The sequence below is a fragment of the Halichoerus grypus genome, chromosome 7 (genome assembly GCF_964656455.1).
Source record: "Halichoerus grypus chromosome 7, mHalGry1.hap1.1, whole genome shotgun sequence".
Classification (NCBI taxonomy): domain Eukaryota; kingdom Metazoa; phylum Chordata; class Mammalia; order Carnivora; family Phocidae; genus Halichoerus; species Halichoerus grypus.
The window spans coordinates 155,358,521-155,372,338 of NC_135718.1; the positions used below are offsets into that span (position 1 = coordinate 155,358,521).

Sequence of the window (13,818 nt, forward strand, 5' to 3'; positions counted from 1 at the left end):
TACTTCAAGTTTAATTCCAGCTCGACAGAGTCCTCTGAGTACAACCACCCGGTGGCCAAGGAGAGCTGGACCTCCCTCCCACATGTCTCCCTCACACCCTCCTCCCACACCCACCAGAAGGCGGTCAGGGAGAGAGAATGTCTGTCCCAGCCAGAACCATGCAGGGTGATGGACACATCTAGAAGGGTCAGCCTTGGGGCAAAATGGTAACCAGGCAAAGTTCTGCGGGGACACTCCCATTGACTCTGATGGTAAGGAACATTTTCTCTTGTGAGGCACCGCAATTAATGCTATTTTTCTTTATTTATTTTTTTCAAGATTTTAATTTATTTATTTGACAGATAGAGAGAGAGCACAAGCAGGGGGAGCAGGCAGAGGGAGAAGCAGGCTCCATGCTGAGCAGGGAGCCCAATGCGGGGCTCGATCCCAGGACCCTGAGATCACGACCTGAGCCGAAGGCAGACGACTAACTGACTGAGCCACCCAGGCATCCCAAGTTATTTTATTTTATTTATTTATTTTTAAGATTTTATTTATTTATTTGACAGAGAGACAGAGAGAAAGGGAACACAAGCAGGGGGAGTGGGAGAGGGAGAAGCAGGCTCCCCGTTGAGCAAGGAGCCTGACGCGGGTCTTGATCCCAGGACCCTGAGATCACGACCAGAGCCGAAGGCAGACGCTTAATGACTGAGCCACCCAGGCGCTTCCCAAGTTATTTTAAATTTAAAACTATTTCACTGTTAAAAACTATTACCAGAGTAATACATATTCATGAAAACCAATTGGAAAACACAAATTAGCAAAACAAAGTAGAAAAGATTCATGATCCTACCTCCTAGAAAAAAAGACTGTTAACACTTTACATATAAATATCTAATATATTTATACAGTAATAAAAATATTTTATTAAATTAAATAATTTTATTTCTTAAACAAAAAAATCTATATAATAGCTATACAAATAGGTAGATATTACATATCTCCAAATTAATGTGTACTTAGATAGGACACACATACAAAACATATATAAATTACAAGTGTACAGCTAAATTTTGACAACATGAACACATCCATATAGTCCCACCCCGATAAAAAAATAGAACATTACCACCACCCAGAAGCCCCCATTATGTTCCCTCCCAGTCATCATTCCCTTCTCTTCAAAAGGAACATCATGGAGGGCGGAGGGGGTGTGCTGCTTAAAGTTCAAGCACTCGACAGAAGTCATGGATACACAACATTGAATGTACTGAATGCCACTGGATCGGACACTTTAAAATGCTTACAACAGTAAATCCTACGTTACATGTATTTTCCCACAACTTAAAAAAAATGACTGAAAAAAGTAACCACTATTCTGACTTCTAACAGCACACATTGACTTTGCTTGCTAAATTTATATAAAGGGAATCATAATCTTTGTGTGGTTTTTTAGACATTATGTTTGTGAGATTCATGGGCACTGCTGAACACACTCCCTGTTCGGACACGCCCTCGTTCATCCACGCCACCACTGTGGGATTTGTGGTGTTTCCTGTTTTGAATTATTAAAAATAATATACTGCCATGAATGTACTTGTTCATTTTTTTTAAAGATTTTATTTATTGGGGCGCCTGGGTGGCTCAGTCGTTAAGCGTCTGCCTTTGGCTCAGGTCATGATCCCAGGGTCCTGGGACAGAGCCCTGCATCAGGCTCCTTGCTCAACGGGGAGCCTGCTTCTCCCTCTCCCACTCCCCCTGTGTTCCCTTTCTCTCTGTCTCTGTCAAATAAATAAATAAATAAATAATCTTAAAGATTTTATTTATTTATTTTAGAGAGAGAATGAAAGAGAGCATGAGAGAGGGGAGGGGCAGAGGGAGAAGCAAACTCCCCACCGAGCAGGGAGCCCGATGCGGGACTTGATCCCGGGACTCCAGGATCATGACCCAAGCTGAAGGTAGTCGCTTAACCAACTGAGTCACCCAGGCGCCCCTCATGTTTTTAGTGTACAAAAATATGCATTTGTTGGGTTCATAACTAAATCACATACATTTTTACTTATTTTGTTTAAAGGAGCACCCTGGGGCGCCTGGGTGGCTCAGTCGGTTAAGCGTCTGCCTTGGGCTCAGGTCATGGTCCCAGGGTCCTGGGATCGAGCCCCACGTTGGGCTCCCTGCTCAGCGGGGAGTCTGCTTCTCCCTCTCCCTCTGCAGCTCCCCCTGCTTGTGCTCTCTCACCTGCTCTAATTTTTAAAAAAATAATTTTTAAAAAATTTTAAAAATTAAAATTTAAAAAATTTTTTAAAAATTAAAAAATAAAGGAGCACTCTGTAAATCTAGACTTGTAACTTCCACTTACTGTTTCTCAAATACTTCTCTATGTCAGTGAGTGTTCTTTGGTAACTATTTTTAATAGCTGCAGTGTATTCCACTGCAGGAAAATTTCTGCACATTTCTTTAATAATTTCCAAGTGACATTGATGGATCAAAGATTTTTAAGTTTTTAAATTCCTGACGTATTGGTAAATTGACCTCCTTTGGCTTGATTCTATCGGGGTTGCCCTGGGGCCTCAGGCTAAAGCTCCAAAGGCGAACACCTCTACCCTCTTGCCTATGCTGAGCCCTCTCCTTGTCCCCTCTTCTCCCTTACCTTTCTTCCCGATCTCCTTCTACTTTGAGGCCCAGTTCTTTCAGAATGTCCCCCTATTTCCATCTAAGTAACTTCTTTACATTCCTTCTTGGGAGTTATTCCTGACTAATATCACCCTTCAAGGCCCTTATCACTCTCGATCCCTCTGTGTTCATCACTCTGTATTACAGTTGATTACATCCGCCTCCAGTTTATCCACTACTGTGTGCTCCTGAGGGCAGGATCAAGTGAGTAGCAGCTGTCGTGGAAGGAGCCTCCCCTCTGTGCCAGGAGTCGCTGCCTCCCCAGTGCCCCTGCGGTTCCCCACAGGCACATATGTGTTGAGTCTGTGACAGAACGCTGTGCTTCTGGGAGCAAGTCAAAGGAGAAAGCCGCTCACTGTGTCCCAAACAGGTGCATCTGCTAACTCTGATAACACATGCCCTTTCGGAGGGAAAAAAAAAAAAATCTCTACAGTTCATTTTTAATAGAGCAGCCAGAATGACCTTTTAACATTTTAAATCAGATCATGCCACTCCTAGCTTAAAATCTGCCTTGGTTTCCCTCTGCAGTCTGAATAAAACCCGCACAACCTACCGTGGTCTCCGCAACTCAACCCCCGCTTTCGCCACTGGCCTCATTTCCTACCCTCTCTCCTCTCCTGAGACTCAAGGTATGCTGATCCTCCACTTTCCAAAAACCTTGAAAGTTCCTTACCAGGTGCGCCACTCTAAGCACTCTCCTCATGTTATGTTGCCCAATCTCCCAACAACCGTATGAGGTAGGTGCGAGGACAATCTCCCTGTTACAGGAACAGAACCCAAAGCACAGAAAGGCTGAGTAACTTGCCTGGGTAAGGTCCTCCTTGATCTTAAAGTCAAGCCCAAGTTCCTAAACATGGTTTTGAGTATCTACCAAGACTTGACCTCTGCCTGCCTCACCTGTGTCCCTCTCCAGACACAGCCTTCCGGCCCTTCCTCCGGCTTGCTCTGGTCCTACCTCAGAACCTTCCTACATGCCATCCTTTCCGCCAGGGACAGCGCCCAGCCCTTTCCCCCTGAGGAATGCTACTTATCCCTCAGGATTCAGCGTGCCGCCCCTTGCGGGATGCCTTCACAGAGCTCGTCTTGTCCTTGAGGCGCATCCCATAGCTGCAGTGAAGGGCCTGTGTATGTCTGACCTCCCGCCGGGCTGAAGGCAGGGAAAGGTGAGGACAGGGTCGGACGCGCTCAGCGCTACCTCACATGCGGCAGGTGGCATCCTGTGTCTCGTGAGTCAGCTGGCTTTGCCGTATCAGCTTCCCCCAATGGAACGCAGGCTGCTCAAGAGCGGGGAGTTTTGTTTTACTCACTCCTGCGTCCCCAGCACCCGAGGATTCGTTCAGTGACTGCAACCATCACGTCCCTTCATGTCTAATGCCCCTGCCCTCCACACTAGGCTCCTACCAGAGGGCTCTCCCCGCCCGAGAGCTGAGGCACCAAACAGATCAGCAGAGAGGAAGACACCCCTCTCCCCTCAGTGACCATGACTTTTGACTTTCTGGAGTCCGTGGAACACCGTGGGAGTGTCTCGTCAGTTTGTTTTCTTCTATTAAAACCCTTTACAAAATATGGAATTCAGGGGCGCCTGGGTCCCCCAGTCGGTTAAGCATCTGACTCTTGGTTTTGGGTCAGGTCATGATCTCAGTCGTGCGATCGAGCCCCGCGTCCAGCTCTGCACCGAGCTGAGCATAGAGCTTGCTTATTAGCATTTTCTCTCCTCTCCCTCTGCCTCTCCCCTTGCTCACTCTAAAAAAAAGTAAAATTTTTAAAAAACCATAAATTAAAAAGTTAATTAATTAATTAAAATATGGAATTCAGGATTTTCCAAATGGCTGCATCTGTGGGGTTTTTTTTGACTGGAGTCAAGCTATGTGAAAACCTCCTGAGAAAGCCTGCGAGGGAGGCAGAGCGGAGCAGCACGGCAGGGACTGGAGAGAAGCCCAGCACGCTGCTTCCCAGCTGTGTCCTTGCGTGGCCACCGCTTACCCCCCACTCGCAAAACAGGGATAAAAAATGCCTACCTTGCAAAGTTGTTGGGGGGACTAGAAATACTCGCAAGACGCCCTGACTCAGGAAGTGCTCAGTAGGTGGGAACTGCTACCACAGCCTTCTACGCTCCCGTCTTCACCCACGGACACGAAGGGGACACGGAGCCAGCCTTCGGGCTCCCGCAAGGAGATAAACGGCCCCAGGAAGAGCGGGCACGTCTCAGCCGGCTCCAAATACCCCGAGCTCAGCTCGGCCACAGAAGGCCTTTATGGGCCGCCGCCGACCAGATGAACGAGCGGCCCAGCCCCGCGCACCAGGGTCTGCAGCCCGCTCCCCACAAGCCCCCTCATGTCAGCGCAGGCGGGAGGAACCGGCAACCCGGCCAGCGGAAGTCTCCGGGCCCGCCGCAGGCTACGCCGGGGCCCCGGGCAGGAGGAGGCCGGCTGCGGGCCCCAAGCCTCCGGACTGTCCGCCGCTCGGTCCCCGCCGGCAGTGCCACCTAGCGAGGGCCGGGGCCACCGCAACAGGCAGCAGCCGCCGCCCAGGTCGGGCCGCGCTCGCCCAGGCTGGCGGGTCACACCGGGGCTGGCCCGCGCCCGCGCCCACGGCGGAAGCCCACGCAGCCCCCAGCCTCGTCCCGCCCGCGGGGGCTGACGAGGCGAGGGTCAGCGGCCGACCACGCCCCGGACGGCAGGGACCGGACACGGCGCCGCTGCCTCCCTTCGGCGCCCGGCAGCCGTCTGGAGCAGGCACCGTGCGCGCTGCCCGGCCCAGAGCCGCCGCACAGACGGAGACACTGAGGCTCAGAGGGGCGGCGATCACCCAAGGTCACGCGCCCGGCGGGCGGCGGGGCGGGGACAAGCCTGCGAGCCCCAGTCGCCGCCCGCGGGCTCTCGCCCGGCCAGTAGCCGTGAAGCCCCCTCGCCGCACGCCGCACGCCCGCCGCGGCGAGGAAGCGGGTCCCGCGCGGGGGGCCCCTGGGAGCACGCGGCGCCCGGACACGTGACAGGGGAGCGCCGGCAGGGCCGACGCGCGCGCGCGCGCACGACGTGCGTAAGCACGCGCGGAGGCGCCGAGAGCGCCGGGCCCAAAGCCCCTGGGTCACGTGTGGAGGGCGGCAGGCGAGCACCAGGGGGCGGGCGAGAGGGAGAGGTCACGTGAGGAAGGCCGGCGCCGCGCGGTCACGTGAGGGGCGGGGCGGGCCGCCGAAGCGGAGGGGGAGGGGCGCGCGGCTTCCGGCGGCTGGGGGCCGGCGAGCGGGGGGGCCCCGTCCCGGAGGCGGCGGCGGCGCCATCTTGGCGAAGGGGGGATCAGGAAGTGCGGACCGCGGCGGCGGCGGCGGCGGCGGCGGCGGCGGCGGAGCCCGAGCGGAGGCCGGAGGCTCCCGGCCCGCCGGCCCCGGAGCGGAGCGGAGCGGAGGATGCAGCAGCCGCAGCCGCAGGGGCAGCAGCAGCCGGGGCCGGGGCAGCAGCTGGGGGGCCAGGGGGCGGCGCCGGGGGCCGGGGGCGGCCCGGGGGGGGGCCCGGGGCCGGGGCCCTGCCTGAGGCGGGAGCTGAAGCTGCTCGAGTCCATCTTCCACCGCGGCCACGAGCGCTTCCGCATTGCCAGCGCCTGTCTGGACGAGCTGAGCTGCGAGTTCCTGCTGGCCGGGGCTGGAGGGGCCGGGGCGGGGGCCGCGCCCGGACCGCATCTGCCCCCGCGGGGGCCGCTGCCCGGGGACCCCGTCCGCATCCACTGCAACATCACGGTGAGGACCCCTCGGTGCGCCCCTCCGGGGCCCCTTGTCAGGGACTCGGGGCCACCCCGCACGGCTGCTTGCTCTCCGAGGACCTGGGAGGCCCAGTCCCCCCGGCTCGGGGCTCGGCTCCTTCCCGGCGGGTTCCACTTGCTTCTGCCGCTGGAGCTTGTGCCGTGCGCCCGGAGTGTGCCACGGACCCTTGGTGGCAAGGGGCGCCCCGACATATGGCGCCTCGACCGGCCCCTGCCGCTAACCCGCATCCCGAGGGTCGTGATCTGGCCCCCCGCGACTTTGCCTTCCCGCCTGCGAAGGCCCCTTTCTTCCCCTGCTGTCATCGCAGGGCTCCGGGCCTCTGCCCTGAGCACAGCAGCAAGGACCTCCCTGGCCTGGAGCCCTGCACCATTCAGTGATGCCCCCTGGTCGCTCCTACCTTTGACTTAGGACGGTGCCACCTGTGGGATCTCTGCGCTGGCACCTCTCCCGAAGCCCCCCTTTGCTCCCTGAATATTACCAAGTGGGGGTTCGCAGGTCGTGGACTCTTCTTTTTGTTCTCCTCCTTTGGTTCCCCTTGCATTCCGGTGTAACCTCTAATTCTCCTCTTTTTGCCCCAGCTGGTAGCAGATCTGCCACTCCCCTCCTGTGCCCTGGGGTATCTCCAGTTGCCCTGGGTGGTTGCCTTTCCTGGTGATGTGGGAGGGCCATCCCCTTGGTTCTGAGCAGTAACGGCCCCTTTCTCCCCAGTGAACATCATCCCATGCTAGGCATGCTGAACTAGGAGACACCCTACATGTTCCCTGTCTGTGCATCTTCAGACACCTTTGCAAGAGGCTCAGCGTCGCATAACCTGAGGAGGCTTAATACTGCGCGGCAGAGCACTGATTCTGGCTGATCCTACCTGCTGTGATAGCGTTCTCCCTGCCAGGGGCGTTAGGGAGCCAGGGGACAGGCAGGCTGACTGCAAACGCCAGTAGTCTGGGGAGAGACTGACTTGCCAGTTGTGTGGTACTTGGGGGCCTGATTGCAGTTTACGTGGTCCTTGTTTTCTATCCCTTTTCCTCCATCAAACCAGGTCAAGGCGTACGGCAAGCCTCAGCCTGGGTTGGATGGTGCCCCACCAAAACGCATGTCCCATTTCCTCCTTCCTCCACTTTTTTTGCACTAAAAAGTTGAGATTGAAGGACTGGGTGTGGTTTAGTGAGGTGAAGACTTGAGCATCTTTTTTGCGATCGTTTTTTCCAGCACTGAGGGGCTAGCACTGTGACAGAGCTAAGACCCCCAGTAGAAGTGGGTAGGTTTCCCTGATGTGGGTGGAAACCCCAGGAGCTGATTCTGTTCCTGTATTGAACTTCCAGCTCCTGGAGGGTAGGTTTGCCCCCTTCTAGCTGCCCTTCTAGTGGCCAGAGTCCATCCACTGTCTTTGTGCCCGGAAGGAAGTTAGTTTAGGAGGTTCTCAGTCACAGTCCCTGTGGCCCCTGCAAAGGAGACTTGGCCTGAACTGGGCCCCTCGGTTTGGGCAGAGGGGGAGTCTGGTCAGGCTGCATTTGGCACCGTGGCTCAGGAATGCTGGGAATGCTAGCAGCGTAGGCTTCTTCCTCCCAGCCTGCCATGTGGAGCCCTGCAGCCTACGCTGGGCAGAGAGGGTGGCAGGCTCCCAAGGGAGCGATGGGGAGAACTGGCCTTCCAGGGCGTCTGCTGGGAGTGACCTGGTGGGGAGAGTCTTCCTGCTCCCTTCTTTTAGGTTCTGGAGACAGAATCTACTTTTTGCCTCTCCTTCCCCAGCTAAAGTGAAAGTGATCTGCAGCCTTTGCTTTTTTTCACATCAGTGTGATTGTGATGAGGGGACCCCTTCCTGAACGGACCGCGGGATTGGAGGAGCAGCAGGGCTGGCGGGCTCTGTGCTGGGAGTGGGAGAACCCGTACCGGCAGCGTGGTGGAGAGGAGACACCCCCCCCACCCCCCACCCCCGCCCCCCTCCCCGTGCACAATGTGGTTGCACTTTGTCTGATGCTTGCTCTTGAGAAGAGAAAAGCCTTTAGGCTTTTTGGAAAGGGCCCTCTCGGGGACTTCTCCTGGCCTGGGGTTCATTGGGAGGCTGTTCGGTTAGATAACCTGCTGAGCTGGGCTTTTGTTGGGGGTAGAGGGGGCAAAGGGACTAGAAATGTTGGGGGGAGAGGAGGTAGGCAAAATGTAGCCCTTCCCAGGGTCTCCCGTCTTGACCACTGTTCCTGCTCTTTCCCCTCAGGAGTCCTACCCTGCTGTGCCCCCCATCTGGTCAGTGGAGTCCGATGACCCGAACTTGGCTGCTGTCTTGGAGAGGCTGGTGGACATAAAGAAAGGGAATACTCTGGTGAGGGGCCAGGGTGCTGGGGTGGGGGGCACCCTTTCTTGCTGTGAGGCCCATGTCATGGAGACACCCTGTGAAAGGGAGACATACCTGGAAAGGGCACATCTGGGGGCAGACTCCTCAGAAGAGGTGTTTTCTGAAGCCGGAGGGAGAGCCTTGAGCCAAACCCAGCGTTGGTCCAATAAACTCCCCCCATAGCCACACGGTCCCCAAGATTTAGAGAACTAGGTACCACATGGGGTTTTAGGAGCTCATCCACACACGCCTGTCCGGAGTGAATGGGTCCGGAGCATTTGACTCCAGCACCGTGTCCCCTACCCTAGCTGTTGCAGCATCTGAAGAGGATCATCTCCGACCTGTGTAAACTCTACAACCTCCCTCAGCACCCAGACGTGGAGATGTTGGACCAGCCCCTGCCAGCAGAGCAGGTGAGCGGCGGAGGGGCTCCGGGGGCCCTGTGGCACTCAGTGAACCCCTGTCCATTGAGACACACCCACAGGAGTGTCTCTCCCCTTCCGGCCACTCCAGACACGTACGCGTGCCGTGGCTCTCGGCTTTCCGTCTCCAGACGGGGCGCTAGTGGTCTCACCTCCTATCACATTCACCCACGGGCGTGTCTCCCGGGTTGAGGGGTAGGGGCCTTTTTACTGTTAGCGGTAGCAGTGGGCGGCCATCGGGGGCCCGGGCTCCTTGCTGAGACCCGCCAGCGTGGCGTCAGTCTAGAGGCGATAGGGAGGGGTTCTTGGGAGAATCGCACCGGGCCACACACACAGCCACTGGGCATCTCCTGATCTTTAGCTCGTGGCGGGAGGAGGACAGGCTGCCAGTGAAGTTGCTCCCTGGGCTGTGGCTTCCATTCGGACCTGGCTGGCGGAGAGGCTGGGGCGTGAGGGCAGGCGCCCCGTCCCCAGACCCGGGGCTCGGGCAGAGGTTGGAGGCCACGTGCTGGGAGGCCACTGGGGCTCTGATCTCTGCCTTCCCCTCCCGCCGCAGTGCACGCAGGAGGACGTGTCTTCCGAAGACGAAGACGAGGAGATGCCTGAGGTAGGGCTGCCCCCGGGGCGGCACTGCGGGCAGGTCTTGCAGTCAGCAGCATTGAGCACCTGCTGTTTACGGCGCTGCGGCCTAGACTGGGGAGCAGCCAGAGTCATAGGAGACGGGGCGCCCCCCCCCCCACACACCTGTGTCTTTAGGCCACACGGTCACGGGTAGCATCAGGGGCCTTGCGGTTGGACCCACGTGCGCGTCCGGTGTCTCACTGGGGCACTTGAGCTGATCTCCCGAAGCTGCAGTTTTCGCACTCGTAAGACGGGATCGTAACGACTATGCGGGGTTGCTGTGAACGGGCAGCCAGGTGCTGTGCGTGGACTGCGCCCCGCGGCGGGTGATAAGCGCGAAATCCTCTAGATCTGGTCTCTGAAAACGTAGACGCGCTCGCGGAATGTCACGCAGCGGTCAAGAACTTGAGCTTCAGGGCCACTGGAACGGGAGTGAGGTCGTGCTGCGCCGAGGTGGTGGGCGTGATGGTAAACCTGGCCGACCTCCGCCTTCCCGTGTGGGGAGCGGGCCTGACGACAAGGGCAGCGTGCAGGGCCTGGGACAGCACCTAGCGCGTGACGGGCATTCCGGGGGTGTCGGCAGCCAGGGTGACTGCGGGGGCTGGTAGCCACCACGTTCTGCCAGAGTGAGCAGCCCGCTCCATGGCCTTGGGGTCGCTGCTTCTGTGGGAGGTGGGCAGCCGGCGCGCCGCCCCACGCACAGTGAGCTAACTGCCCACCTGGAGCGGGGGGAGTGAGGGGCCCGTTCTGTTCTTGACTCTCCCACCTCCCTCGTCCCCATGTCGGGAGCAGGTGCCTCCGCGTGCCTGATCCAGGCCCCGCACCGACGGGGCAGGCGGGAGACTTCTTCTGACCCGGGTACCCGCTAGACCCGGAGTCCTCAGAACTCCCGGGAACCCTAGTGACCCGGTGAGACGTGAGTTTTGACTCACAGCGTCAGGCCAGAGTCCTTCTAGGAATTACTGAGGAACTCTCGCTGCCCAGGGGGAGTTTTAGGGATGGCTGGAGCAGGGTCATTCTAGGGAACAAGACGGCTGAGTCCCTGCTTGCCTTCCCCGGGTCCTTGTGTGGTTCTGCTGCCTGAGACCTTCAGATCGTGGAGGGAGCGGGGCTGGGACTTGCTCCAGAAACGGAGAGGCACTGTGTTCACCAGCCTGCCCTTCACACGGCTGTTCCCTCGCCTGCGGCTCGGGACGGGGAGAGCGGCGGGCCGTCTGCACAACCCGTGCCGGTTCTTTCCTCTCTCCCACCCTGCCTCGCGCCTCACCCAGGACACGGAAGACCTAGATCACTATGAAATGAAAGAGGAGGAGCCAGCTGAGGGCAAGAAATCTGAAGATGACGGCATCGGAAAGGAAAACTTGGCCATACTAGAGAAGATTAAGAAGAACCAGAGGCAAGATTACTTAAACGTACGTGCTTTCTCCGGGAGAAGTGGGCGGGGGCTGGTGGGTGCTGGCTGGGAGGTGGGGGTAGGCCCTGGCACGTCTGTCTGGGGGCCAGACGCTTCCTCCGGGTGGGCTGTGGTGTGTCTGAGCCCGGCCTGGTCCAGCGCACCTGCCAGGCTGCCCGGCGTGTCTCCAGAGCGCGTGTGTCCTCTCCCGGGCAGGGCGCGGTGTCTGGCTCGGTGCAGGCCACTGACCGGCTGATGAAGGAGCTCAGGGATATATACCGGTCACAGAGTTTCAAAGGCGGTGAGTGCGTGTCACGGAGGGCCCTCGAGAAGTTCTGGGGTATGTGAGAGTTCGTGAACCTTTCAGGCCACGGATCCGGCGCCTCGAGCCAGTGGCTTAGACTGGGTGCGTGTCCGTGTGGGGTGGACCTGGAGCCTTTGATCTCTGTTCTGTCAGCCTGGGAGAGGGGGTGCATCGGGCTCCTCGCCCCTCGGACTTTCCTGACGACACGTGTTTTCTTCCCTCTTCCCAGGAAACTATGCAGTCGAACTCGTGAATGACAGTCTGTATGATTGGAACGTCAAACTCCTCAAGTGAGTGCACACAGGGCAGCGGGCGGGGAGCGGCCCGGGGGAGCTGGCGCGGTCTCGGGGCCCCTGGGCTGGGACCAGGGCTCTGAGCCCACGCTTCTTACTTCAAAGAGTCGACCAGGACAGCGCTTTGCACAACGATCTCCAGATCCTCAAAGAGAAAGAAGGAGCTGACTTCATCCTACTTAACTTTTCCTTCAAAGTAAGACCTCCCTCTGCAGCCAGGCGCCTTCCTTGCCTTGTGGAGGGCAGTCCTGGGGGGCGCGGGCCCCCTCTGATGTCGTCTCTGTCTCCCTCGCAGGATAACTTCCCCTTTGACCCGCCGTTCGTCAGGGTCGTGTCTCCAGTCCTCTCCGGAGGGTGAGTGGCTGAGCGAGGGCGGAGGGTGGGGAAGGGGCGTGCAGCTTCCGTCCGGCACAGCCGCCTCCCTGACCTTCCTTCTGCAGGTACGTTCTGGGTGGAGGTGCCATCTGCATGGAACTGCTCACCAAGCAGGTGAGCCCGCTGCTCCCTCCGGGCGGCCTGGGCGGGGGGCTGACGTCAGCGTTGATGCCGGGGGCGGGGCGTCACGTGGCCCTCTCGTTCTGCGGGGCACGGCCTGCACCCACTGCCCCCCGCCGACAGCTGCTGGTCCTCCAGGAGCGCAGGGCAAGGCCCCCTCCCCACGCAGCTGCCCCGGGGCCAGGCGCAAGGTGCCTCTGGGAAGTCTCCTGACCTGTGTGCCCCGTCGCTCCCCGTTCCCAGGGCTGGAGCAGCGCCTACTCCATAGAGTCTGTGATCATGCAGATCAGCGCCACGCTGGTGAAGGGAAAAGCCCGAGTGCAGTTTGGAGCCAACAAAGTGAGGAGCCAGGTCCCGGGGCTGCTTGCGCTCAGGACCGCCGGGATGAGGCCTCTGGCTGGTGCCTGGCCGAGCGGGCCTGAGAGCGGGGGGTTGTGGGCACAGGGTCCTGCGGGTCGGCAGAGCACCGCGCCGGGGCGCCGGGGTCTCTAGCCGGCAGCGGTGGGGGAGTGGGGGGGCACGGCCGGCCGTGTTGATGGTGGCGTCCTGTCCCAGTCCCAGTACAGCCTGACGAGAGCACAGCAGTCCTACAAGTCCCTGGTGCAGATCCACGAGAAGAACGGTGAGCCATGGCCAGGGCCCGAGAACGTCACTTCCTGCCAGAGAGCAAGAGCCCCCCTTTCGGTTCCTGAGCCTTTACTACCCGTTACCACCATGCCTGCCCCTGTTCTCCAGAGAAGGGCTGGAGGTGGTGACGTCCACTCCCTCCCTCCCCAGAAAAGCACCGCCAGCCCGTAATACTTGAGGGGTGGGGGAGCTCGGTGGCTGCCCTCTGCCCGAACGCCCTTCCAGAAAGCTCATGTCACCGTGTCCTGTCACGGCAGACAGTTCCCCAGCCCCCGCACTGGGAAGCCCTTGCTAGGATCTTCCCACCCATGACCCTGGAGGTGCCCTCGGGGACCGGGCTGGGAGGGTGGGCTCGGGCCTGCGCCCCGCGACTGTCTCCTGGCTTCTCTGCAGGCTGGTACACACCCCCCAAGGAAGATGGCTAACCCTGGAGAGCCGTGCCTCCACCCCCCCTCCCCCGGCGCCACTGGACCAATTACCTTTGAATGCTGTATTCGGATCTCACGCTGCCTCTGTGGTTCCCTCCCTCGTTTTTCCTGGACGTGATAGCTCTGCCTATTGCAGGACAATGATGGCTATTCTAAACGCTAAGGAAAAAACACAGTTCCAAGTACTCAAGACTGACTCACAGACCAACCAACCACCTGGCTGGAACCCCTGCTAGCAGGCATTCTTACAAAAGGAACTTTCGAGCCTCCTTATATTGCTGGAAACTCAGCTGTGCTCCAGACTAGAACCTCCTTACCTATGCTATGGATTTTTAATTTATTTTCTCTTATTTCATGTACACTGCTTTTTTTGGTTACAGTGTATGATGGATGTGTATGAAAAAAAATGTATCTTTGGGAAAACAATTACAGTTTGTTAATTTGAAGATGCTGGTCTTGACTCATCTTTCTTTTTCTTCCCACCTCCCGCCCCACCCTCG

At 58.2% G+C, this 13,818-nt stretch overlaps 1 protein-coding gene across 1 annotated transcript; it reads left to right on the top strand.

Moving 5' to 3' along the window:
* Positions 1 to 5,892: 5,892 nt before the first annotated feature.
* On the top strand, positions 5,893 to 13,764 carry UBE2Q1 (ubiquitin conjugating enzyme E2 Q1). Its single transcript, XM_036086867.2, has 13 exons — positions 5,893 to 6,385; positions 8,619 to 8,723; positions 9,044 to 9,148; positions 9,714 to 9,764; positions 11,050 to 11,190; positions 11,388 to 11,472; positions 11,705 to 11,765; positions 11,874 to 11,964; positions 12,064 to 12,122; positions 12,209 to 12,257; positions 12,507 to 12,602; positions 12,819 to 12,885; positions 13,284 to 13,764. The coding sequence occupies exons 1-13, from the start codon at positions 6,059 to 6,061 to the stop codon at positions 13,313 to 13,315; spliced, it is 1,269 nt and encodes a 422-aa protein (XP_035942760.1). The 5' UTR covers positions 5,893 to 6,058; the 3' UTR covers positions 13,316 to 13,764.
* Positions 13,765 to 13,818: the final 54 nt, after the last annotated feature.

Bases quoted from the DNA above. Each gene is read 5' to 3' on its own strand.
- UBE2Q1 (XM_036086867.2), top strand. From the start codon at position 6,059: ATGCAGCAGCCGCAGCCGCAGGGGCAGCAGCAGCCGGGGCCGGGGCAG. The intron at 12,603-12,818 runs GTGAGGAGCCAG...GTCCTGTCCCAG, and splicing joins TGCAGTTTGGAGCCAACAAA to TCCCAGTACAGCCTGACGAG. The intron at 12,886-13,283 runs GTGAGCCATGGC...GCTTCTCTGCAG, and splicing joins GCAGATCCACGAGAAGAACG to GCTGGTACACACCCCCCAAG.